This window comes from Eumetopias jubatus, unplaced genomic scaffold (genome assembly GCF_037043125.1).
Source record: "Eumetopias jubatus isolate StellerSeaLion01/CBP00866 unplaced genomic scaffold, mEumJub1_p1.0 scaffold_5, whole genome shotgun sequence".
In the NCBI taxonomy this organism is placed as follows: Eukaryota; Metazoa; Chordata; class Mammalia; order Carnivora; family Otariidae; genus Eumetopias; species Eumetopias jubatus.
The window spans coordinates 128,858,161-128,885,419 of record NW_028274811.1 but is presented as its reverse complement, the minus strand read 5'-3'; the positions used below and the strand labels follow the sequence as shown (position 1 = coordinate 128,885,419).

Genomic DNA, 27,259 nt, shown 5'->3' with positions numbered 1-27,259 from the left:
CAAGATATTACTGATGTCAAGACTGATGTCGGGAGAAAAAGAAATAGACGTGAGTTACTGGTTGTCAGAGGAAAAGGAAGGCACAGGATTTTTTGGCAGCCATGGAATACCCTCATTATTTGCATCCATAATTAATATATTTAAAGTAGGCCCAGCCATAATGGGCTCTTTATTTGGCCAGGCCCTTCTCCTGACCTGCCTGCAAGCTGCCCTTTCATAATCCCAGCATATGCCCACGATCATTTACAAAAGATTTTATTAAGCTATGAACCTCATGTGCAAGCTCTTTTTGCTCATGGCATATAATTTAAAGTTTCAATGCCAAATCTTTTCATCCTTCTACTAAAAACCAAAATAGGTATTCAACCCTCCCCCGAGTTCCTTCAGGAGTTTCTTGAGTGGTGTTTCTTTGTTCATTGATCCTTCGATCCATTCAGCTAATATCACTGAATACTTCCTAGATCCAGGTGCAATGCTGAGCACTGTGGGGTCAGATCAGTGAGGGTCTCAGCCTTATAAATAGTTGAGGAAGGGAGATGAGGGGCATCCACTTATAATTAAATTATACTGTGTGTATGAAAATTGGTGTATGGGTAGTATCAAATACTTTTAAGATTCCGAAGAAGTTACCTCCAACTGGGATTATCATGGAGGTGGTAACATCCAAGTTAGGGCTTGAAGCATGAGCAGAACCTTGGGAGGTGGGGTGGAGTAGGGATCGGGTACCCAGGTCGAGTGCATGCATGTCTACACCTATACACGTGGCCCATCAGTGTAAGTCAAGCAAAGAGGGGTTAATATGTTTGGCTCCTTCTTTTGTGGTTAAGAATGTGAACCTATTTGTAAGGATGTGTGCTTTGCTCTTTTGACATTATGGTGAATTTTCTCTCCAACAGGTACCCCCTTGAAGAGTCCCTCTCTTGCAAAAAAGGTGAGTCAAGGCATACTCTGCCTCACTCAGCTGGCCCATGAACCAATTCCTGGGGCTCATAAGTCAAACCTGAGGGCCCAGCCCATATCTTTGTCCAGGAGTCATTTTAGCCACTTTACAGACTACGGCAACAATGCTAATTTGAGAACAAAAATGTGTGTTTCTTTTATTAAATACTCATCTAAGAAAAGAATAGAGCACCAAAATAAAAGAACTGAGCTTCAGTTTAAAAACAGTGTTCAAACTGCTCCACAATAAAGGGGTCTCCGGTTGGTTTTCGGGGGACCTGTGACTTTAAGGAGACTGGAATGTTTCCCAGCTGGTGATTCCTCAGTCCCAGTGGATCTGAGCACAGGATTCAGACCCCCCTCTTTTCTGTTCCATCACTAGGCCGAACCAGTGGCTTGGAATGTCATTCCATTTTCCTATCTCTTCCCCCCAGTGGTTTTCTTGGGATGGTTGATAAATCGCTGCTGTGGCTTTTCTGGTCATTGCTAAACATTTGGCCAAAAAAAAAAAAAAAAAAAAATCTCTTAAAAACCTTGTCTGGCAGCAACCATTGCCATTTTCATCAGTTGTCTAATTTAGCCATCCTAGAGTCGATGGAAGTGGGTGTCTACTCTTACCAGTGTTTCAAATGACCGTGGATGAGAACGAAGTGTTCTTGGAAAGTCAGGAGTTACTGTTTCGGATAACCGGCCTCTGGCGCGCCTCCCCCATCAGCCCGCACCGTCTTCTCCAACAGGACGCCCTGATTTCTGAACCCGAAGCCTCCCAGGACTTTGCCCACGGTGTCCCAGGCTCCCTGTCAGACCTCGTGGTGGCCGGCTCCGAGGACGATGACCCCCCAGGCAGCGGCTGCAGCACCTCTGAGGACAGTGGCCCGCCAGCCAGCACCTCTAGTAAACCACGCCTGTTTTCTTTCTTTCTTTTTTTTTTTTTTTAAGGTTTTATTTATTTATTTGACAGAGAGAGAGAAGCGAGAGAGGGAACACAAGCAGGGGGAGCAGGAGAGGGAGAAGCAGGCTCCCCGCGGAGCAGGGAGCCCAATGAGGGGCTCGATCCCAGGACCCCGGGATCATGACCTGAGCCGAAGGCAGATGCTTAACGACTGAGTCACCCAGGCACCCCAACAACGCCTGTTTTCTGACTCGGGCCCCGTTGGCTTACATAGCAGGGCGGTATAATGTGAATAGGGACCTGGAAGTCGCGCCTTTGGTCGAGTAGAAGCCATCTTTGTACCCTGACTAAATTCCAAACTTACTTTTGGAAAATGCAGCCCCCCACTGCTGACTGGCCCCTTGGTTCTGGGGTGAAGGGTCTGAGTGCATGTTCTGTATCCTGGGTGTTGGAGGTGGCTAACCTGGACAGTGTTTAGATGCGGTTTACCTAGCATCGTCTTGAAATTTATGGCATGAAATCAGGGTGGCAAGCTAACAGCTTTCTGTTTTAGGGGATTCCCAGCGAAATTCTAGGTCCCTTCCCTCACCAGGCCCTAACTGACTCCTTTTTAGAAGGCAGCTGAGTGAAGGATTCAGCACTCATAAGAGACCGATGTTATCAAACAGTTGTTTACAAATCTCCTTGATCACGCTGTCACTATAATATGAGAGAATGAGCTGACGTGAACCATACTGATTCCTCGGGCTTCTGCTGCTGTGGTCTGCTTTTTTTCCCCCTTTGTTCTTTTTTTTACTTCTAATGTCTGCCCAAGAACATCCCTGTCTTAGGACAGGGAGACCTGACCACTCCGGCTCTCATTTGGAACAGCGGACAAGCGTACTCTTGTCTCCGACAGCAGCATTTCTGTCACATGGTGGAAGCCCATGTACTTTTCTGTACATTCAGCAAGCTGTGAAGGGTCTGCTGGGCAGCACGGGCCTTCCCTCCTCCCTGCTTGGAACTCGTATCGATAATAATCTCAGGCTTCCCTGTACCATGCTCTAGGAGCTTCTATGCCCCCCACCCCCGTCTCCGCAAATGAAGGGCCTCATGTGATAAGAAGGTTCCAGCATGCGGGGCTGGTTGCTCTCCGGGCATCGTCCCAAAGAGGACTTCCCAGCAACAGCATGTAGTCTGAACCCCAGCAGTGGTGGCAGGCATCCTGGGCGTAGAATTAAACATTTCTGCCTCTAGGAAGCATACATGTTTAGGCTAAACAGTCCAGAGGTTGAAGTAAAAAAAAAAAAAAGAAGAAAGAAAGAAAGAAATTTAAGTAAACAAAAAGGGAGGCCAGTAGGAAAAGGAGAGCGAGAAGCCACTGTCCACCGGGTGCAAATCCCAAGAAGCCGTGTCCCTAAAGCCCGGTGGTCAGCGGCCAGAGGATGAATGGCTGGCAGTTGTGGGGATGCTCCTGTGTAATGGGGGGGGGGTGCAAAACCAGGCCGGCCGGGAAACCCTGTTTCATTTGGCCGTTTCTTTCCCCATCCCCACCAGCTCACAAGAAGCCAGGAAAACCCAGGGCCAACAGCCTCGTGACGCTAGGAAGCCAGCGGGCCTCTGGGCTCCTCCACAAGCAGGTGACGGTTGCCAGACAAGCCAGTCTCCCTGGGAGCCCGCAGCTCCTCCGGACCCCGCTCCTCCGCCAGAGGAGGGTGGGGTGCTACGACACCGACGATGCCACCGACGAGGGAGAGTTTGACGGGGAAGGGGACTGCATTTCCCTCCCGGGGTCCCTCCCCGGTCCCAGCAGGCCTCTGGCGGAGGATGACTCGCGGCACGTCTTGATGACCTCTTTCAAGGTCAGGGGTATCAACAGCGGGGGGGCACAGCCCCAGAAAACCATGGTCAGCAAGGCCTCCTCAGTGCCTCTCCTCGGCAGCTCACGGGACTCAGAGGAGAGTGTCCCAGAGGGTGTGGGGGACACTCCTCCCCATGCAGCCAACCTGCTGGCCTCTGCAGTAGCCCCCAAGGGTGGCCCTGGCTGCTCGGGGAGGAAGGAACTATCAGGATCGAGGAGTTCGCCCAAACTGGAATACAGAGCCGACACAGGCAGCCAGAGTCTGGGGAACACAGACACCCCCAGGTCTGCCCAGCAGAAGAATGACAGCCTGGGGTCCAGGCACAAACCAGTGGCCAGGGTCAGCCCACATCACAGAAGGCCCGAGGCTGATGCCAGGCCCAGCAACTCAGCGACAGTACACCTGACTGATGGAGCTGACGACCCATGTGTCCAGGCCACTTCCGTCAAAGAGACCAGGACTGGTGTTCATCCAGGGGGCACTGTGGAGAAGGTAACCGATTTCCTCTTCGTAACCTGGGACCTGAGTCCCTACTGTGTGAGTGAGGATGAGGTGTGTGAGAAAGCAGGGGGTAACCTGCCGGAAGGGGGTAATGGTTGGAGGCTTCTGTTTCAGCAGTCGTTCACTGCCATCCATGGGCTGCTCGGGAGCCTGTCTGTGTGTCAGCAGGTGGGTGGGGGACCGTGCCCAGGGAGCGGGTCATCGATCATCCTGCCGTAAGATGAAATCGCTCTCTTACCCGGACACGGGGCCATGGCGGATGAGCAAAGGGCAGCGGGAGGCTGATGAAGAGCACTGGGTCTGCTCCACTCACGAGCTGGGTGACCGTTGAGGCAAGTTATCGACCCCGATCATCTCTCAGAGCTGGACTGACCATCAAACACAGCTTAACAGTGATTCCCTCCAGCTCATGAGGTTCTGAGCGACCCTCATTTTTTCAGGCTTTCTACGGTCATTATGTGTAATCAAAGCTACTCATACCCTTGTGAGAATCACGTGAAATAACAGGCATGCTAGAAACTGATCACACACTGGGGCGCCTGGCTGGCTCAGTCAGTGGAGCATGTGACTCTCAATCTCGGGGTTGTAAGTTCGAGCCCCATGCTGGGTGTAGAGATTACTTAAAAATAAAATCTTAAACAAAAAAAAAGAAATTTGTAACACACCACTTTAGAGGCAATTAAATATTATTTATGTTACAAATTTGTTACACATACGCTAGAATGACCCAGAATTGTCAAATTGCTCGTTTTTAATCAGTATACCTGCGCTTAAGCAAGGAGAGAGTAAGAGAAACTAATGTTGTTTACGATCTCAACATAAATAGTTTCTCTCTGAGGTGACTGTAAGGCCATATTTATAAAGATGCATGCTCAAGTGGTTTATACAAACATACATGTAAACAGACCCAGAAACTATGAAGTCATAAAAACTATATTAGGCAGAAGGGATTTTTGTTAACTGTATAGAAAAAGAAACAACTTCGTCCTCCTAAAAAATGTTATTACTTCCAACTAGCATATGTTTGTTTTTTTAAGATTTTATTTATTTATTTGAGAGAGAGAGAGAGAGGGAGAGCACAAGCGGGGGTGGGGGGGGCAGAGGGAGAAGCAGATTCCCCACTGAGCGGAGAGCCCAACACAGGGGCTCAATCCCAGGACCCTGGGCCCATGACCTGAGCTAAAGGCAGAGGTTAACCAACTGAGCTACCCAGGGCCCCCTAGCATATGTGTTTTAATATGCAATGTTCAGCTAATAGGTTAAACCCCTTCTTTCAAAAAGTATCCTCAGCCAGTTTTGGATAACTATATAAACCAGGGGTGTTATTCATAATAATATATTCATATCCATATAGAGCTTTTGTTATTGTAAATGAGTATTCCCAATAAGAATTTTGAGAAGCATTTAAAACTTTTGCACAAAAGTTTAATTCTTCTCATGAAAAATTTAGTTCAAAAATACCATTTCATTTATACATGAGAAAGAAAATAAAATGCATTGCCATTAAGTATTTACGCTCAAATATTGGAATCTTAAAAAGAAAAAACCTTTGGTAAGTGGGTTGTCTTCTACTGTTTTTACTTAATACTTTTTAAATTGAGATGAACATCACATAACATAAAATTAAACATTTTAAAATACAGCTCAGCTCTCTCCTCTGTGGCCACCTTTGGGCCACTTTATGACTCCTTAACTCAGTGAATTTCAAATAAATCTGATTTAACTTCCTAGCGAGTTTCTTTCTTTTTTTACAGTAGGTTTTAGGTAGAAGAAAGGAAGATAAAGTAATTGACACTTGGCTAAAGTGAAATTTTGGAATATTAAATGTCAATTTCATTTATCCAGATAAGTCCTAGCCCTAAGTACCAAACTGAGGAGCTGACCTTACAGTCTTGGGTATCACTATGCGGTATAAAGACAATAACACCTTACGTCGATATATCCTTTTGTGGGCTGCATGTGATTTTTATAATGGCTCATTTAATCTTTTATTTAAAACTCTATGAGGGGTGCCTGGGTGGCTCAGTTGGTTAAGTATCCACCTCTTGATTTCAGCTTGGGTCATGATCTCAGGGTCATGGGATCAAACCCTGTGTCAGGCTCCATGCTGAGCATGGCGCTTGCTTAGGATTCGCGCTCACTCGCTCTCTCAAAAAAAGAAAAGTTAAAAAAATAAAACTGTAAGTTAGGGCAAATCTTATCCCCATTTTGTCCCCAGTTTTTCTACTGTGGTAAAATACACGTAACAAAAGTGTACAGTTCAGTGGTATATGTTCATAATGTGCAACCATCACGGCCGTCTCCAGAAAACTCTGTACCCATTACACAGTGACTCTCCATTCCCCCTCCCACCAGCTCCCAGAAACTGCCAGTCTGCTTTCTGTCTCTCTGATGTTGGCAACTCTCAGTACCTCATCTAAATGGAATCAGACAGTTTTGTCTTTCTGTGACTGGCTTATTTCACTGCCCATAATGTCGCTGTCCATAATGCCCTATTGTAGCATGTGTCAGAATTTCCTTCCTTTTTAAGGCTGAGTAATATTCCATTGTATGTCAATCCCACATTTTGCTTATCCATTCTTCTGTCAGTGGACACCTGAACTGCTTCCACATCTTAGCTATTTGTGAACAGCACTGCTATCCTCATGGGAGTACACATATCTCTTAAGAGAACCTGCTTTAATTCTTCTGGCATATATCCAGAAGTGTGATATCTGGATCGTATGGTATTTCCATTTTTATTTTTTTGAGGAAACTCCACACTGTTTTCCATAGTGGCTGCACCATTTCCCATTTCCGCCAGCAATGCACACGGTTCCAATTTCTCTATATCCTCGCCAACACCTGTTATTTCTGTTTTGGATCATAGCCACCCTTGCAGGTGTGACGTGACATCTCTGCGTGATTCTGATTTGCATTTCCCTGATCACCCTCATTTCAAAGTTGAGAAAACCGAGGCTTAGGAAGAGTAACAAGACTGTGCAATTTCTTAGCAGGCCTTACACCCAGAATCTGGATCTTGTGGCTCCTAGTCGAGGGCTCTCTGAAATTTCCCAAAGCAGCGCTTTTCCGTGTGTGATGTCTTAGGGGGCAGAAAACCTGAAAGTTGTTGACAGTGACTTGTGGTTGTCATTGGGCTAGGAATCTCTGGGGAAGCTGACCGTCAGCGATGGGCATGTCCCTGCCAACTGGGGGCCTGCCGGTGCCCCGCCCCACCCAGATGCTGGCTGCAGCACCGAGAACCTGCTCGAAGCTGCACCAGAGCAGGGGCAACAACCCGGGACAGGTAAGATTATTTCATTGCTTGTTAAGCTTCAAGATGGGAGGGCAGAAGTTACCCTAATAAAAATGTTACATGTGGAGAACTTTGTGGGGGGAAAAAAACCTCTTGCACAGATTAATGATATTTACAAGCTGCCTGCATTTAACAACTTCACTAGATCGTTGTGCCTAAACTCATAGCTTTATTTCCACATCAGAATACATCCATTTTCAGCCGCTTGACACTCTTTGCCTATTTTGTGACGGGTACCTTAATGAATGAGACATGAGATGACACAGAGAAGTTCCTGCCCTTCAGAATTTCAACGCTCGTCTCTTGTGAAATCAAATGCACTGAGAAATATTTTGTACCTCCTGCATCCGCAGAATATAGTGTTTGCGCGGCCTGCTGAGGTCAACAAGATGCTCCTGGCCTGCGTGACTGGTGCTGGCCCCTGGCAGGCCCTCCTAAGCACTGATGCGTCCGTCTCAGCACCTCTGTGCCCCACTCTAGCTGGGAAACTGCACCGATATCTTCCATGTCCTTATGCACCTGCAACATCGTTTGCAAAGGCTGCTGGGCCCTCCTCCCCATCATGTGCCATAATTGAGTCAACATCCTTTCCATTATGGGGCATTTGTGTGTGTTGTGGGGGGGGGGGTACAAGAGAAGGATCTTTTTGAAAGGTGACATCAAGGACTGCCTCTGTGTCATTTAATCTCCCTCAAAAACTCGTTTCAGTTACACACTTTGCAATAAAGTCAAATTGCTAACAAAAATTTAGGGTTTGTTCAGCAAGTGAATCCGAAGCTAAAGAATAACCTTCAAATCCCCTCCTTTTGTGTCATCATGACTTTTCCCCATAGTTGGCACCAGCAGAAGCAGGAAAGTCATTTGGAAGGGAATTCAAAAGGTTGAGCAGAGAAGGACAGGAGCCCAAGGATTCAAATCTTGGCATGACCCTCGCCTTCCATGGGGGCCTGGGGAAGTGAAGCACAGTCTCCACAGGTGTCTTGGTGGTCCGACCTTGTTGTGGCCAGGTGCTCTCTACACAGAGGTCATGCAATCAGGGTTTAGAAGAATGGGGTGGGCTGTGGGTCCGACTTCCCAGGTGACCTCTGGCTATACGCTCTGTGACCCTGGATCCATTGCTAAGCCACGCCGCGCCTCAGTTCCCTACTTTTCCAAAGCAGATGGTGACAGGACCTACCTCACGGTGTTGGGAGGAAAATTAAGCGCATGAAAAATTCTTAGCATAGTGCTAAGTCCTAATAATTAGTCCTTAATTGTTGACATAGGAACTTCAGGAGGGGAAAGGCATCTGCAATTAAGATGGTTTGCGTGGGAGATGTGGAGGGAGTGTAACATTTGGGGAGACAGTCTTCTCAAAGCTGGTGCTTTCATTGTGACTGTTTCACTGTAATCCCTGGTTCCTAAGAAAACAGCAAATCTAATGTTCTCTTTTATGCCAGTTTCCCCTGATTATCAGATGCCATGTGCCAGAGGAGAACAGATTAGCCCAAGAGTGTGCAGGGCCTTATAAGGAGGCACCTCCAGGACAGTGGCTCTCTGGAACCCACCTCATGGAATGACCATTTCCTGCTGTCCTTGGCATCAACACCTCTCCCTGCACCCCTCCGATCACATGCTCTTTCTTCCCTGCTTTCGTTCCATTTTTTTCCTTCATCTTCCTCCTCATCACTGTGTGGTCAACCATCCCCCTGGGACCCCCGTCAGGTCCCCACCCCTTCTGTCCACGCTTCCCAGGTCATATGGCCCTCCAGTTCTCCCAGTCCTCTGAACACGCTCAAGAAGCAGCTCAGACATGGTGCAAGCCTGCACCCTTCTGCAGCTCCCATGTGTCTTCCCAAATTAGCCTCCTCTCTCCTCTCCTGCACTGAGCAGTAAGTCCCCAAAAGTCAGCACCTGTTTTATACTTTACTGCACGGCTCACAACCCCACACCGTGAGGCCAAACCCACAATGAGAGCTAAAGTGGGGACGCGAGACCTCCACAGAATGAGTGCAAAGCTAAGGGATGAAACAGAACCACAGCCTGACTCCTGTAGCTTTTGAAGCCATCAGAGCGGATGGCGTGAAGAGACCCCGGTGGAGGATTTCTGGTGTCCCCATCCTTAAAAATAACCAAGAGAGAAAAGGGCAGAAACAAAGGTTTATTCTGCCAGCCAGTCTGAGTTATTTCAGAGCATCTAGAGCAGGGTGGTATTTGTTAGATGTGAGTGCTCTGTAATTTCAGAGGCAAAATGAGAACGACAAGAAGGCTACATTTAGGTTGTGGCAGGTCCTTCTGGGAAAAAAAAAATTTGAGATTGTTAAGTTTTTTTTTTTTTTTTGAGTTTTTCTATTTTCTCACTTTCCCCTCTCTCTCCCCTATCACCCCGCCTTTCATTTATATTCTCAACCCAGGACTGGATGGCCCCCCAGACCTTGTCCCTACCCCAGGGCAGAAGGGGGCAGCCCACCCTGACCCCAGCGAGACACCAGCGGACACACAGCAAGCCAGGCAGCCTGAGAACCCCGGAGAGCCAGTGTCACCCAGGGTTCCGGAGTCTGACGACAGATGTCAAGTCAGACTCGCCCCACAGCACAGCTCAGCCCCCGGGACGATGACAGTGGTTCGGCGTGACTTCGGCAACACTCCAGCAGCAGCCCCAGAAGCCAACTCGCCCAGGAAGGCAGCTCCCCACAGGGAAGGATCTGAGGCAGACGGAGCATCTCCAGCTAGTACCGTCCTGCCCCCAGGCCTCACGTCCCAGGAGGAGAGACAGGGAGTTCCCGGTAACCACAGCAAGGTTCTGCGAACAACAGGAGTCCTCATTCCTGAAAACTCCCAGGGCTCTTCTCTGCTCAAGGCAGCAGACTCTGGGGCTGAGAGGGCCCCGCAGGCCAGCCCCACCCTGCCGTCCCCTGCTGACAAGGCTGACGGGGTGTGTGGCAGTGTCTCGGGCCACTGCTGCCCCAGGGAAAGTGGGGGCAGCCCTGTGACCGACATCGACAAACTCATCAAGGAGCTGGATGCTTCAGAACCAAGACTTCAGTCTCCTCAGAGAGGGGAACAGCGGAGTCAAGAGGGACCTTCTCAGGGCCAGCCTCCAGCAGGAACTGGAAGCGGAAGTTCCCACACTGCTGAGCCAGTCATGGGGAACCAGACCCCCACCCCAAGGAGGGCCTGGGCAGCTGCTGGCCAGCCCCCTCACCCACAGTGGGCCTCCCAGCCTTCAGTTTTGGATTCCATTAATCCTGACAAACATTTTACTGTGAACAAAAACTTTTTGAGCAACTACTCTAGAAATTTCAGCAATTTTCACGAAGACAGCATGTCCCTGTCAGGCCTGGGTGACAGCACAGAGCCATCTCTCTCATCCATGTATGGTGATGCGGAGGACTCGTCTTCTGACCCTGAATCACTCACCGAAGCCCCACGAGCTTCCACTGGGGACAACTGGTCACCTCCTCGTTCTCAGGGGTCTTCTCACAAGGAAGACACTACGGAGTCTGAGGAGGAGCAAATCGAAATTTGTTCTACAGATGGCTCCCCCAATCTACCCTCAACCACTGCTCAGGCACCTGTCCAGGCTGCACCCTGCCCTGTGTTGGCCAAAGTTCTGCCATTAAAGCACGGTGCTCTGAGTCAAGTGGTGGGAAATCCATGTGAGAGAGCGTCCTTTGTGCCAAGCACCTCATGCCCTTCAATTCCAAACTCTTCCCAGCCATTTTCTCTCTTGGATATAAGCTCTCAGGAGCATGAACTTCACGCAGACAGAAGGATATTACAGAACCCTAGGCCCTTGTGTGAAGAAGAAACCATGGAAGCCACCAGCGCTAGCTCAGCCGTGGAGAACGGCCAGCCTCCTAAAGTCGCCAGGCATTTTCACAACCTCCCGGTCACTCTCAGCAATCTGAACATGGTAAATGGTTTAGAACATGACCTGCTGGGTGACAAAACCCCAAATGAAAAACAAGAGACAAATGTCAGTGCAACTGAAAACCGGTCCCCCTTTAGTGTGGAAGTCCCTAAGAATGGAGAATCTGTTTTGACGAATCTGCACATCTCCGAAAGTCAAGACATGGATGACGTGCTCCAGAAACCAAAAATGATCTCCAGGAGGCCCATCATGGCCTGGTTTAAAGAAATAAATAAAAATAACCATGGTACGCATGCACAGGCCAAAACTGAAAGGGAGCGGCCCATGGTGCCCGCCAGAAGCCCTGACTCCAAAAGTCAGGGGTCGAGTTCCAGCCACAAAAAGGGGGTTGCTGGGCTTCAGAGCCCCCCTCAGCTGAAAGTGAGTCTGGAAAATAAAGACCCACCTAAAAAAGGTTCAGTGGAAACACTTTTAAATAACTGTCAGAAACCCAAATCCGGTCCTAAGCTGAAGAGACTGAGCATCAAAAGCAAAAGCAAAGTCACTTCGGAGGCCCCTGCTGCTCCTATGGCCAAGGCCGGTGGGATGGACCCCAGGAAACCCCTCATTTCACCCCAGACCTCCCACAGAATGCTTCCGAAGGGCACGGCCCCCCGGTTCCACACAGCCGAGCACGAGGAGCCGGACAAGAACGCCCCAGCCCCCCCCGGGCCCCCCCAGTGCGTGCTGGAGAGCCGGCCGCCAAAGCCCCCCGCATCCGAGGCGAGCATCACAGCCTTCGTTTCACCCCACGCCTCCCCCAAGACTCTTCCGGAGCAAGCTGCGTGCCGTAGATCCCAGGCGGCTTTCCACGCAGAGCCCGACAGAGCCCGCGCGGCCGCCGCCGCCGCCGCCTCTCCCCGCGGTGGACCAGAGAGCAGGGCGCCCCCTGCGGCCTCGGGGCGCAGCGCGTCCACGGCCGCGAACGGGCAGGAGGTCCCCCCTCCGGGGTCCAGCCAGCCGGATCCAGCGCCGGAGGCCGCCCAACCAGGGGTGCCTGGCGACAAAGGAAGCGAAGTAATTGCTGGCGATCCCCTAGAAAGAACCAACCAGCTGAAAATAGTTGAAATTTCTTGTGAAAGAATGCCAAAGGATGCCTGCGGTGACAAGCCGGCCGAGAGTGGCAGACTAGGAGGGTTCTGGGCCCAGAGCAACTGTCAGGAGAAGACTGAAATCAGACCCTGTCACCAGTCACTGGAGCCGTCCCCAAATCCTCCATCGTCGCTGCCATCTCGTGCCCCCCAGGTGGAGCAGGAAACCCAGCAAACTTCCAGGATGGCAAGACTGGCCTCTTCCTCACCCTCCCCACAGCTGCCTGCTAAAAAGGCAGATTCCTCCCAGGGGAAGGCGGGCCAGGCGTCCGGCTCCCTAGGGATGCCCAGGAATGGCACAGCAGGGGGCCCAGCACTAGATGACCATCCGTACTTCACGCCAAGGCCGGCCACCAGGACCTACTCCATGCCCGCCCAGTTTTCAAGCCATTTTGGCCGGGAGGGGCATGCCCTGCACAGCCCAGGCCGCTCTCATCGGGACAGCCAGATCCCTGCAACGAGTGGGGGCCTCCTTGAGGCCAAGGCCTCCAGAGGCGGTGTCCTTGGCCTGGCTAACGGACAGGGTGTATATAGTGTAAAGCCCCTTCTGGAGACATCAAGGAACCTTCCGACCACAGACGAAGGGGATGTCCTTTTGGTTCAAGAAAGGAGCTGCCTAGTCACAGACAAAATCAAAGTCACCAGAAGACATTACTACCCTGAGCAGAACTATGAATCTACCTCATTTTTCTCTGTGAAGCAGAGGATCAAGTCTTTTGAGAACCTGGCCAATTCTGACCGGCTGGTGGCCAAGTCTGGGGCGTCCCCTTTTTTGTCAGTAAGCTCCAAGCCTCCCATTGGGAGACGGTCGTCAGGCAGCATTGTTTCCGGGAGCCTCAGCCACCCTGTTGACCCCACAGCGAGGTCACTGAGACGCAGCCTGAGTTCCTGCAGCGAAAGCCAAAGTGAAGCCAGCACCCTCACCCCCCAAATGACCAAGTGCCCGTCCAGCACAACGCTGACGGTCTCCCGGCAGAACCCAGCGGGAGCCGGTAACAAGGGCCCTGACTCGGCCCCAAAGAAACCACTTGGTCCTTCTGGAAGTCCCACCCCAACTGCAGCTCCAGCCTCTCCCAGCAAGAGGAACAAGTCCTCAGTGCGCCACACCCAGCCCTCGCCCTTACCCCGCTCCAAGCTCCAGGAGCTGCGAGCCTTGAGCATGCCCGACCTTGACAAGCTCTGCAGTGAGGATTTCGCGGCAGGGCCCGCCACCGTGCTCTTCAAAACGGAACTGGAAATCGTCCCCAGGAGGTCACTTGGCTCTCCCGCTGCAGGCCTCAGTGGGTCCACTGCCCTTTCATGCCCCATGAAGCGGGGGGACAGAGCCTGTCCAGGAGGAAGCAACCCTAAAGCCAGTGAGCCTGGGGCACCCAGTTCAGCCCATCATGTGGGTGAAACCCCCCAGGATCTGCCTTCTGGAAAAGGCTGGTCGGTTAAGTAAGTATCTTCCTCTCCCCTTTTATTCAAATAAACTTTTTTTTTTTAATTACGAGGTAGCTTTAGATTTATAGAAAAGTTGCAGAGATAATGCAGAGCGCTCCCGTGAAGAACCCCTCACCCAGCCCCTCCCGATGTGAACATCTTAATGTAATCATGCCTCAGGTGGCAAAAGAAATTAACACTGGAAGAACACAATGAACTAAACTACAGACTTCACTCGGATTTCACGGAACAAATTTCACTTACATCCTTTTTCTCTTCCAGGATAACCACATTACATTTAGCCCCCTTTGTTTTTAATATCATTACTAGAAACCCACAGTGGCTGCAGAGAAAGTGTTTGCCAGAATGTTGCTCAGGAGAGAAGCCTTAAGGGACCTGGCACTTCAGCACAAGCACCCACCACCAGAGAGATGAGAAAGGACAGGGCAGGCTGTGCCTCGGGGGAGAACCTGGGTCTTTGAAGGTGACCAGAGTTTAACAGAAAATTTCTAACATATTTTAAAGAATATTTTTTTTTTAGATGTCAGAAATTTTCTTCTAAGCTCCAGGATTAGTTCCCTGACATGCGGGAGGGATCCCAGAAGCCACAGTCCTTCCCAGCGCTGTTGGCAGCAAGTGAAATTCCTATTAGAGCTCACAGGATTCTCCTTAGTTTGAATGGAGAGTTACTACGACCAAGAGGGCATGACACTCAGAAAATGCCTGTGATTTGGTAGAAAGAGATCATTTTAAATACGTCCTTATGAAATGGAAAAATCACCTTTTTCTTTAATGTTTTTCAAATATATTTATGTTCTTTAGTTTGGATCAGCTTCTCATCTCAGCGGGCGACCAGCGAAGACTGCAGTCTGTTTTATCATCAGTGGGGTCCAGATCGACCGTCCTAACTCTCATTCAGGAAGCGAAAGCACAATCAGAGGTGAGTGAAACCGGACAGGCCGGGGAGAAGGAGCAGAGGCCACGCCCGGGCCCAAGCATGGGCCCCCAGCCTGGAGAGGTCCCCCCAGAGCCCCGGAGAACCCCGTCCCGGGTCCGTGCAGGGCGTTCTTCAGCCGGGTCTGACTTCTCTCTCACTTTGCAGCTTGCTTCTCAAGCTTAGGCCTTGTCTTGAATTCCAGGTGCAGCTGCTGTTTTAATTCCCCAGTGGTGACTAGCTGCCCTCCTCCTCACCCCCCACATCTGGCGTTTGTCTACAGAGGGTCCTCAGAACGGAACTGGGTGTCTTGGAGATGGGAGGGAATGACCACAATCACGGCCCAGCCACTAGGAGGACATTAACGCCTTGTCAAGGGAGCCACCTGCTGGGGAGATGGGTTAGCGCATCTGTGTAGCCCTGCCCGGGCTCCCAGCCTAGGGGCTTCTAAAGCCTGGGGCTCAAGACAGTGTGGCTAACGGGTCCTTACAAATGAAGTCCTTCCATAAATCGGAGGTGACAGTAAACAACAAAAGAAGCCATGGGTTCATATCTAGAATACGTCTCTGAAGAACAACATTAACTTCTCAGGACTACCCATAGAGATTTGAACCCTAATAAATGAGTATTTCTGTTTAGAGGACAAAAAGCAAACATGAACAGTTTCTCAACTGGTAATATACCTGGGTCACTGATGGATTCGAGAACACTGTTCCAGAAATTCTAATATTACCCAGAAGGGCTGTGACGTTGGCATCTACTAAGGAGTGAACCAGGATGGAGAGGCGGCCAGTTGCCCTTGGCTTACACTCCCTCTGGTCCTCAACCCACTGGTTTCGATCTGTGCCGTGAACCTTGAGACGTCCAGCATTTTTCACTCTCAGTAAAAGGGACTAGTCTGTCATCTCCCTTCTTCCTTCAACTTGTGACAATAAGCAAGCATCTCCTGCATGCAAGTCTTGTTCTGGCATTTCCAGTCAAGGTGGCACGGTGGGATCACGCTTTGCCAGGTCCCTTTTCCTCCAGACATTTCAGTGTTAGAGAAAACGGAGGAGGAGAAAAGCAAAAAGTCTCAACCAACTGAAAATGGGATGTGCATTTTCAGGGACCACAAACAAAAGGGGAGACTTTTTGTGTGGAAAGGATGCCAAGCGCCACCAGGAGGGGTTGGGGGGGCATCCTCTGGGGCCTCCCACCCCCTCGCTCTGGTTGTACACTCACCACCAGACAACCCTGTGGTCTGGTGTGGAAGCGCTTTCCTACTTGATCACAATGCGGCTTTTCCCCTTATTATCCTGCAGTCTTTAGTTGCTTTCCCGGAGCAGCATGAGCGGAGATGTCCTCGCTCTACCATCTTCAGAAATTTCCTGCTTGCTTTTTGAGTGAGTGTGGTTTGTGGGTGCTGAAAATGGAACTGCACACGATTCCCTGTGGCTTCCTGTTGGGGGCGCTGTGAGAGATCGGGGGCGGGGGGAACAAGCCCTGCCCCTCTGACCTCAACACACCCAAACCTTGGGGAGTTCTCGGGGGTGCATGGAGCTTCCCTGATGCTGTGCTAAGCTACTTAGAGGGGAGATATGGCCTGACAGTCAGCTTCTAGCACACTTGTATCCTCAAACACAACCAGAAAATTTGAATAAATTAAAATTTTGGTGTTATATCCCGGAATGCAGGAGAATCCCATTTTCAAATATTGTCTTTGCTCCCATAAAGGCACTTAAGTCTCTGAGAAGTACTGCATTACCTCCCAGAAGCTACACAAAGGTCACTTACCAGACCACATGCTCCCATTTTCACTGAGAAAGCCTAGCCCTCATTCTCTCCACTGAACGGGGTCTGAGCGTGTAAACAGTTGGCCTTAGCAGTAGGTCTGCCCGATAGTCTAGTGACGACATATGGGGATTTGGGCTGAATGAACTTCTTTAGGGAGGTGTAAAATGTTTGGGGTTACTCTTTAGGACACACTAATAATAGAACTAAACTTTCTTTTAAGTACTGGGTTCCTTCCCAAGCACACTACGGAGCTGGGTCTCTCTCTTCAGTGCTCTCACTTTCTCTCATCAAAGCAACCCTGAAGGAGTTAGATTCTTTTTCTCTTGCTGGGCTGAGAACACCCTGAACTGATAGATTATACATCACTTCATGGGGAACCTAGCAATGCAGATCTTTAAAATGTTGTTCATCATATATAGTGTGTGAGCAAAAGAAGTAAAAATTCAGAATTAGCTAAAATATTTTATTTCAAAATATCTTTTGTTTGATGCTTGAAACATAGGACATCTTTTTGTTACTTAACCCTAGGACACTACTAGGAATGTTCTAGTCTCGATTCAAGTTGACAATTAGTTTTAAAGTACTTTATATTTTTTAACATACTTTGTATTTTATGACAGTTCATCAACTGCACCTGAAATCCAATGAACTGAACATGGCGGGACGGGGACATAAACTGGTGGCCTCAGTTTCTCTCATCCTGCCTCTTGGCACTACTTCTCTCTGCTCTTGTTGACACTGGCTTGGCTAAATTGTAGACTTAAACAGTTGTACAGTAAAGAATCCCCTTCAAGATCAAATGATGTGCTATGATCAGATTTGGGAAGACATAATCTGGTGCCTGGAATAGCTCCTAAACTGTCCCCTGTCCCTGCCCCATCCTGGCTTATGTCCACCCTAAACATGGGGCTGTAGCTACAGGATGGACCCTCAAAACACCATCATGTCAGCACCACCCAGGAGGGGAGCAGGATGCTTGAGATGAAGCTCCTCCAATTCCAATATTGTGTGAAAGCTCCCGAATAACCATCGGGGCTCGTGCTGAGCAGCTGTGCAGGAGGACTCACAGCACAGCTTCCTGACTCTTGGCACGAGGAATATACAGTTGCCTCTTGAACAACACAAGTCCACTTTTGCACGAGATTTTGCCAGTACTATAAATGCATTCTCTTCCTTACGATTTTTTCAAGATTTTATTTATATTTATTCATCAGAGCGAGAGAGAGAGAGAGAGAGAGAGATCGAGCACAAGCAAGGGGAGCAGCAGAGGGAAAAGCAGGCTTCCTGCAAGGCAGGGAGCCCGATGCAGGGCTCGATCCCAGGACCCTGGGATCATGACCTAAGCCAAAGGCAGACACTTAACTGACTGAGCCACCCAGGCATCATGTCCTTATGATTTTCTTAATCACATTCTTTTTCCCTAGCTTTAAGAACAGGGTCTATAATACAACACAGAAAAATAACCGTTTCTAAGTAAGGCTTCCAGTCAACAGCAGGCTCTTAGTGGTTAAGTTTTAGGGACGACGTTCTATGCAGATTTGACAGTGCGGAGGTCAGTGAGCCACCCCCTGGGTTATTCAAAGGTCAACTGGACTTTTTTCTGTTTCTTTTTACTAGAATAAAGAAGATGTTTGCTTCATCGTCTTGAATAAAAAAGAAGGCTCAGGTCTGGGATTCACTGTGGCAGGAGGGACAGACATGGAGCCGAAATCAGTTGTGGTAAGTGACCACGTCAAGATGCTCCCAGGGAAGTCACTCCTGACACAGCCTCAGAGGTGCTCAGGACAAAATTCTCATCTGTGAGCTCACAGAACACTGGTGGTGTTTGTCTCCTCCTAACAAAGCAAAGTGGCAAAGTGCGGGAGGTAGGACATAACCTAGCCATCGGCAAAGATACACATTTTTACCACAGAGCCGACCAATGTGCAGACCGAGTGACCTACTCGATGCCAGTACGTGTAAGCACGGTTTTCTGGAGTTTCCTCATGTTCACCTGAATACTTAAACACTAGAAAAACACGAGAATCAACTGACCCAATCTGCATGTGCTTCTGAAATTACTTCCTTCTCAAGAACCACCTCCGATTTTAGATCACTCAGAGGCCTCTGAGATCACGAGGCAGGCCGCCCCCGTGAGACCAGACCAGGTCCTGCTCATTTTTGTGATCTTACTGCCCGGCGGAGTGCCAGGCACAGATTACACGCTCGCGAGAAGTTGAGGAAAAAATGTATTCAGATGCCGGCACCGACCTTTGTAATTCCCTCCCTCACGCGGCGCAGGCTTTCAATGAACCACGTTCGTAGGATTTTGCAAACTTGCCATTAGAAGGTTCCTCTACTACAGATTTGCATCTGCCCTTCTGCTTTGACTGAAGTTTCCAAAGCTTTTTGTCTTCTCCTCGCCCCAGGTGCACAGGGTGTGTTCTCAGGGGGCTGCTTCTCAGGAAGGGACTGTGAACCGAGGGGATTTCCTTCTGTCCGTCAATGGTGCCTCACTGGCCGGCTTAGTCCATGGGGATGTCCTCAAGATTCTGCACCAAGCACAGCTGCACAGAGATGTGCTCGTGGTCATCAGGAAAGGGAACGATCGGCCCAGAGCCTCCAGTGGGCAGGAAGCCAGTGGGCAGGGCCCGCTCTCCAGGAAGGCCAGCACACTGGAGCCTGGTATAGGTAAGTCACCAGCCCAGCAACTGGCAGGGTGTGAGCAACCGGCAGAGCAGATTCTGGCTGAACCAAAAGGAACCTAACTACTCTCATTAGGGTCAGAGAAATCAAATAGAGGGGCGCATGGTGGCTCCGTCGGTTAAGCGTCCAGCTCTTGATTTCAACTCAGGTCATGATCTCAGGGTCCTGAGATCGAGCCCCCATCAGGCTCCACACTGGGCTTGGAGCCTGCTTAGGATTCTCTCTGTTCTTCTGTCCTGCCCCACCCCCACCCCCCAGCCCCACACCCTCTCTCTCCCTCTAAAAAAAAAAAAGAAGAAGAAGAAATCAAATGTAGTGAAGTCTAATGTTTCTGGATTCTTCTTGAAAAAGCAGTGTTCCTAGTAAGTTAGAAACCACTGCCCCCCGTAGTTAAAGCCATACTGTCGAAGACTTTGAACGACTGCTTGACAGCCTCTCTACGTGTATGAGGAAGGAAGCCCTTTCACATTTATATCTTCTTAGGACTTAGGTAAAACACAAAACTCTTGTGATAAGGGGAATCATGGAGAGCATGCAGAAATTCCAGAACTGCCATTTGTCCTTGGAAACACCAGGGTTTGTATTCTTTCCTGTTTTAGAAGAACATAAGGAAATGAGGGGGCACAAATGTTTAAAAACAGAGACTGTAGCCTTAATCAACCAAAAGCTTATAAAAAGAGGTTGAGAAGAGGATTTCCTAAGCGCCCTCCATACTGTCATCCCAAGGCCCGCTGGGAAGGCATACGAGGTGTTTACTCGGAACTAAGTACTGCTTCTGTTTCTGAAGCACAAGGCTGATGGCGGCCTTCGGAGAACTACGCTAGACCTCCGTGGTGTCCTCTCCCTTGGAGTTCAGGAGCAATGTCTTTAGTCCCGAGAGCACGGAGAGCCTCTGGAAGCTCAGATCAGGGCACTGCCTTCTGGGGAGGTCTTTGGTTTCTTCTCAACGTCTCTCCCTAGTAAAGTCAAGGGTAGTTGAATTCCTCCGTTCAACTTGGCTTCATGGTGGCCTGGCCTATCCGTGATTTCTTTGCTGAAAACAGCACTCACTTCCACTGAACAGATGGGAAACTCTTCCTGTCCAGATGCCTCCACAGGTCGGAAGTATTCTCACCCTTCTCCTCTGTTGTCTTGCTTTTTACGCCTCTAGAAAACTGAAGCCCTTCTCAATACTGGGAAACACCTTAGGTCCTCAGACCTTGTCATGCTCACCTTTGCCCCAGCACTGTCTCAACTGCTTGGTCTGTTTTCAATGGATCCAGAAACTTAACATCACAGGAAACTCCTGGCAGCTTCTAGAGTTTTTAAGCCTCATGAACTTGGGATATGGAAGGCTATTCTGTCATTTATAATCATTAAGTATTCCTGGGACACCTTCAGAACATCTGGCCTTGAATGGGGTTCTATAGTTACCAAATTATAAGCACTTTCAGGGCTTAAACTTTTTCATAGTCCTGTTCCTTAAAATTCCCCTGCCTAGAGCTCCACCCGAACCCATGGAATCATCCCTTCACGTGCCCCGGAAGCATCCCACTTGAGGACAGAGGCGGTGGGCTGCACAAGAGGCACCTAGGAAGCTTTTAGAATCCTACTGCCCAGCAAACTCACCAGCTCAATTATGTCAGGGCCCAGAGTCACTAGCTTTCTAAGGTTCCTGGGTGATTTCAGTAGAATCTGGCCCAGAGCTGAGAGCCACTGTAATGGGCCTGTTCTGTTTAACAAGCAAGTGAAATCACCTATTGAAATTCCTGTGGCACATTGCCTTCAGACCCCGTGGACGCAGAGTGACCTTCTTCAAACCCCACTAATGGACAGACCTTTCTGTTCAAAGGCAGGGATGCTGGCTACCTTAGCCTCAAGCCCAAGTGGGCAGTCTGCACACGTTTGTTGCAGTGGAGGACCCATTGCCAGGGAAATGTGCCCCCCCACACACCCCCATGGAGAAAGGAGATGGCAGCGAGGGCAGGAGCATGCGCAGCAGAAGGGGGAAGGCGCGGAGCTCTGGGACCCACGATCGCTGTCTCACGTGAGGCCTGGCACCGGGGTGCTGCAGGTTATCAGGGCCGGATTGTGACCCTCCGCTGCCATCGGCACTCAGGGTAGGCAGGACACTGATTCCCCAAGCGTGACTTCACGAAGACACACGACCACAGTGTACGGGGCTTGCCAAGAGCAGTCTGGTCTCTGAGGGTTTCTGCTTGGGCCCCAAAGCTGCCTCCATGCTTACAGAAAGTGCTTAGGGGCGCCTGTGTGGCTCAGTCAGTTGAGTGTCTGGCTCTCGATTTCGGCTCAGGTCATGATCCCAGGGTCCTGGAATGGAGCCCTGCATCAGGCTCTGCGCTCAGCGGGGAGTCCGCTTCTCCCTCTGGCCCTCCCCCCTGCTCACATGCATGTGCTCTCTCTCTCTCAAATACATAAATCTTTTAAAAAAAAAAAAATGCTTTGAAGAGCAAATGGTGCATGCACAGCAGGAACATAGCCATGAGGTCAGCTCCAAATTTGGGAGACCAATCCTAACGCTGGTTTTGAAGGGAGATGGGACTCAGGGGCGACGGGGTAACACATTTGGGGGACTGGAGAGGTGGTAATGAGTGTCCTTGTCACTTCCATCCTCACGAATGTCGTGGCTGCAGGGAGAAGCGTCCCTTCCCACGATGCGCTGTGTGTCGAAGTGCTGAAGACCTCTGCTGGGCTGGGCTTGAGTCTGGATGGAGGAAAATCCTCAATGGCTGGAGATGGGCCCCTGTTCATTAAAAGAGTATACAAAGGTAACGCCCTAGAAGAGCCAGTCGGCTGTTTTCTGTGTATGACTGTGCCTTCCGTTCGGAAAATGTTTTCATTCTCTCCCACACACAGGATGTACTGTGTGTCAGCCCTGTTGTGTTTTACATGTATGAACTCATGTTGCCCACCCCCCGACAATCCTATCATTCCTGTTTCACAAAGGAGAGAGTGTGCCACAGGGGAATTACACAAGCACCTGAGGTCACACACACAAGTGGCAGAACAAGGCTTGAACCCAGGCAGTCCAGCTCCAGGGTCTGTGTCCCTAACTAGCATTAGCTGTAACTGATATAAACGTACCAAGTTAATGCCATCAAGAATTGCCAGCCAGGGGTAATTAACATGGACCAAGATTGTATTTCTTTCAAATTGCAAATACTAGACTTCAGGAAGGTAAGATGAGAGCATAAAGATCGTTGAAACATGTGGTAGATACAAGGTCTCTTTATGAACTTGAATAATTACTTTATGATTTGGACAGTTCTCAAAAATCTCTTCAAGTTCCTGAGCTACACAATTATATTCAAAAAGTATAATTATACTGGGGCACCTGGGTGGCTCAGTTCCTAATCTCAGGGTCGTGAGTGAGCCCCCTGTGGGGCTCCATGCTCAGCGGGGAGTCTGCGATTCTCTCTCCCCCTCTGCTGCTCGCCCCCAGCTCTCAACGCACGCTCATTTTAAATCTTTTTTTAAAAAGTATAATTATACTAATAATATCAGTACATATAAAAATCTGTATATCCTATTATATAATAGTTGATATTAAGAGTATCGGTAGGTAATATATAGAACATATTCATGGGGCGCCTGGGTGGCTCAGTCGTTAAGCGTCTGCCTTCGGCTCAGGTCATGGTCCCAGGGTCCTGGGATCGAGCCCCGCATCGGGCTCCCTCTCCCACTCCCCCTGCTTGTGTTCCCTCTCTCACTGTGACTCTGTCAAATAAATAAAATCTTTAAAAAACAACATATTCATAAGCTCGTTATAGAGAAAGCTGGGGTGTAGAAGTATGTAGAGCTGTTTAAGTTATCTCCACAGTCACTGATTAGCGATCACGGTACACTGGATAGAAGTGGAACCTGTTTTCCTGCATTTACTGGGCATTTGGATTGTTGATTAAATATGCTGAAAATACCTTCTCCTAGTCCATTGCTTACGTAAATTTTTCATGGGTATATGCTCTGTGTGTCTTAAGAACCATTTCCCTATCCTAAGAATATGGGCCTATCGTTCACAGATTTTTCTCATTTAAGTTTTTAGCTTACTTGGAATTTATTTTGAACACTATGAAAGTGCCCAGGCATTATTCTGCATTTATTCTCACAGGTGGTGCCGCTGAACAAGCTGGAACAATAGAAGCTGGAGATGAAATTCTTGCCATTAATGGGAAACCCCTGGTGGGGCTTATGCACTTTGATGCCTGGAATATTATGAAGTCTGTCCCAGAGGGACCCGTGCAGCTAGTAATTAGGAAGCACAGGAATTCTTCCTAAAACAGGCACCGGGAGTGACACTCACTAGTGGTGCTTGTTACATTTTTTAACAAGAATCTCCTTTTCTCAGTTCCCTTACTTCAGCAAATCAGCATAACTTCTTTAAACACTGGGTTCCTAAACAACACAGGAACATCGGTAAGGGCAAGGACTATAAAAATCTCCAGGTTTATACTTCTAAAAGAAGAGCTGACCTCGTGTATGTGCGACGGCAACAGCGCCGACCTCTGGAATCCTGCTACCGGACCACCGAGGCCAGGAGGGATGCTTTTGCTCCGGTGCCTGTCCCCTCCCTTTTATGTTTATTGATGGGGATACAAGATGTGGCATGTCCTTCTTCATTCGAGACACCTACTACTTAAGACCTTCGCATCCCTCCCCTCCTCGCTCACCGTACCCAATCCTGGCAGTGAGGGAGCTAACCCAGTCTGAGGGGCAACACCAGTGTCACAAGTAAAGGACTACAGTTTTATATAGTTTTGTAAGTAAATAAGAGAACGCTTTTAGGCACATTCAGTGGAAGGAGCTGTAGGTCTGTACGTTATGGTGAAAAGAAAGTGAGACTTAAAAAAAAAAATCAGTTATGACCTAACAGTTAAGCTGAGCTCAGGAATTATCCAAAAATGAAAAAGGAAAATAAAAAAGTGGTATTTTTTAGTGAGTGTAATGTGCAATGTATGGCTGCAGAGTTCAACTCAGTGGATTACGGATCATCATGAAGTGCTGATCGTGATCTGAAAGTGTAAGTCGTAAGGCTATTTTACAGAAATGCCGTTCTGATAAACCATACTAAATAGCCATGAACTTTGCTGCTTAGAATGAGCAGCAAGTTCCAGCTCTGAAAGCACCTTGCATCTAGTTCGGAACTGGTCTTGAATAAGTGCTTGAATTCAAGACCAGTCAACACAGGAGTGGGCAGAAATACTATAGTCACTGGGTTTCCATTTCTATATTTTATGCACTCCAAACACTAAGCTAAATCTTTAGAAATCTTTTTAGCATCCTTGGATTTATAAACATAGGCATTACATTTACAACCCAAAGGGCGGAACTTAAAAATAATCCTTTTAGGGGGCTTTGGGGTGGGTTGGTTGGTCTTCCCCTTGCCCAACAAGCGTAAGAAATAGCCCCTTCTGAGCACTGGCCCGCTCTTCCTGACCTGGGTGTCATGATGCCGCTGCAGTGACGGACATGTTTGCTGGGTTTGTTTTCCTGTTTTGCAAACTCTTCCTTAGGCCAAAACTGTTTCTGTGCCGAAGACTGTTCTGCCTCACACTGCCCGTGAAACTCGTCCCGGCTGCTCTCCTGTCAAAGCATGACTTCTTCCCAGTAGCTGCTCCCAGTCCCAAAACTGGCTTTTCTCCTCCATACTGCACCTTCTTTTCTTAAATTCCAAACCTCCATCAGCTTCATTTAACAAAATGAAAGAAGACGACAATGGGGAGGGCGGGTGAGTCACTCTTTCAAGGTAAAGAAGCAGAACTGTGTCGCACAACCCAGATCCGAGGGGGACGCAGACCAGCTGCTCGAGTCCTGGGAATACGGGTGAGGACGCCAAACCTGCGTGCATGAGGATATGCCCAGGTTTTATGTTGGACGCTTCTTTCAATAACCTACAGCCTGGGTCTATGGCTTAGAGAAAAGAACTGAGGTCACTGTACACCCCCCCCCCCCAATCATGGAGATGCTTGAGCTGTCCCCTTTGTATATCGGTTTTCCGAGTGACTCATCCCTTACAGAAAACCTCTGCAGAGTTGGCCCACAGGGGTCTCTCAGATGAGAATGAAGGATCTGGCTGGTGTGAGCCCAGATTTCTTTTTTTTTTTAACAGGTTATACAAAAAATGTGGTACAAAAGTTAGCAAGAAAGACCTGATTAATTTAGCTTCTACTTTTCACTACACTTCCAGGTAGGATACTATAGGCAGTCAGTGCAAGGTGCATGCTAGATTGTTTTTAAGTCTCTGGGGTCAGTTGTGTGGTTTCTGCTTTCCTACCTAAATGGTAAGAGAATATTTGCCTCTACTCTTCCAGCTGTGCCTCCTAGTAAGAAACTCACAGTCCTATGTGAACAGACCAGAATTTCTAGAGCAATTTGGAGCAATGGAACGGTCTCCTGAGAGTTTCTCATCATCGTATCTGAAGAGTGCAAGGGTAGACTCTACTAGCCTAAAGTAGGCTAAAGTCATCATTTCTAGTAGATCTTGCCAGAAGGGTTTCCCTGGCCCACAGTTGGAACTTAAGGGAGAAAGCAAAAGGCCAAACTATCTCTGACCCTAAGATAGAAAGCTACTTATTTGTCTTCAATGTTCAAGGCATGACTAGTATTTCTAATTAGTCTAATTCCCACACTTCCTGAAGTGAGCACTAATGGTATTATATTATCCTACTAAAAAATGTCATTGTTTTGGTTTTCTAATTAATCAGTCATCCACAATAAGCTGTGAGGGTAAATATGTGTTATAACAAGTAAACTGTAATTGCAAGGATATTCTGTGAAGGTTGAAGTAGGTTGGGTTGCATTTCTGTCCTCCAAAACACATCTCATTTAATTTTATGGTTGACTTAATTGGCACCACACCTGTTGTATGATATTCTACATTATCCTTTATTTATGTAAAATAAAATGCCTTATATATTATTGAAGAGTAAGTGCAATAATATGAAATAGCCTGTACATTTTTAAAATGTTGTCGCCAAGTTATGTAAATCCACATCTCTGTAAACAACCTTTTTTAAGTAATTTTAAAAAATAAACACTCTGCTTACTACTTGTTTTTTTTTTAATTCTGCCACCTATAAAGTAACCTTGTAAAATCTCAAGATAAGAAATGTTTATTACCCAAATTATTACATCAATGGGTGAGCAGTCAAAAAGCAACAGAAAATCAACAACTCTTACAGGGCCACACTAAAGATCTGGCACAATTGAAAGCCGTTCCACCTCCTGAAATCTTAAACATCCCATGCCTTTGCAACGTCCTCACCTTCTGGATTTTACACCCCCCCTTCCTCCCACTACTAAAGTCTTCTGTTTCAGCAAGCCCTCTAATCCCCTGACAACTGTCTATCTTCTCCCCATCAGAACGCCCACCCTTTCATTTCTACTCTGTTCAGACTAGACCCATGGTACAGCACAAGCTCCACCCAGCCCAGACTCCTCACCCTCGTCCCAGCCAATCAGGGATCCTTCCTTCCAACTAGCCAGTTGGTTCCTACACTCCTATTCCTAGAGAAAATCTTACAACCACACAGAATAATGCTGCTAGAAATTCCTGGTTTCCAACCACAACTGAACTCCCCATGCTACTCCGCAATTGTTAGTTTTTTCTCTCACTTGTTTACAATGACTACAATTCCTCATTTCTCTCAAAACCGCTACCTACTCACCTCCTCCTACCACATGCTCGGGTGGACCTGGGATCCTCCTTCATAAAAATAAAAAGCATCTAGTTTACTTAGGCTCTTCTGATTCTATGATGCAGACACCAACCTAGATTAGCACAAGAAAGAAGATGGCATCTCACAGAAATCTAAGAATGGGACTCAGCATGTGACCAGGCCTCTGAGACTGGAGGAACAACGGGCTTCCCGGGCGCCCACTCGGTGCGCTCCGCTGCTCAGACTCCCTTGCTGTCTATGGGTCTGTTTCTACAGAAGCACTTCTCCTACCAGTTGGTGGCCTTATCCTCCAACTCTTCATACCTTTTCTTAGAAACC

General features: G+C 48.5%; 1 protein-coding gene across 2 annotated transcripts in view; it reads left to right on the top strand.

Moving 5' to 3' along the window:
- PDZD2 (PDZ domain containing 2) overlaps positions 1–23,540 on the top strand; it is a 212,534-nt gene extending 188,994 nt beyond the window's left edge. The window contains exons 15-24 of one of the 2 annotated variants that reach the window (XM_088023529.1): positions 897–931; positions 1,677–1,809; positions 3,368–4,164; positions 7,315–7,459; positions 9,862–13,888; positions 14,696–14,813; positions 18,198–18,299; positions 18,989–19,250; positions 21,899–22,033; positions 23,374–23,540. In XM_088023529.1, the coding sequence (XP_087879655.1) occupies positions 897–931; positions 1,677–1,809; positions 3,368–4,164; positions 7,315–7,459; positions 9,862–13,888; positions 14,696–14,813; positions 18,198–18,299; positions 18,989–19,250; positions 21,899–22,033; positions 23,374–23,540 (5,921 nt within the window). Of the gene's footprint in view, positions 1–896; positions 932–1,676; positions 1,834–3,367; positions 4,165–7,314; positions 7,460–9,861; positions 13,889–14,695; positions 14,814–18,197; positions 18,300–18,988; positions 19,251–21,898; positions 22,034–23,373 lie in introns of both variants that reach the window. The other variant, XM_028098107.2, reaches the window with a different exon arrangement.
- The last annotated feature ends 3,719 nt before the right edge of the window (positions 23,541–27,259 follow it).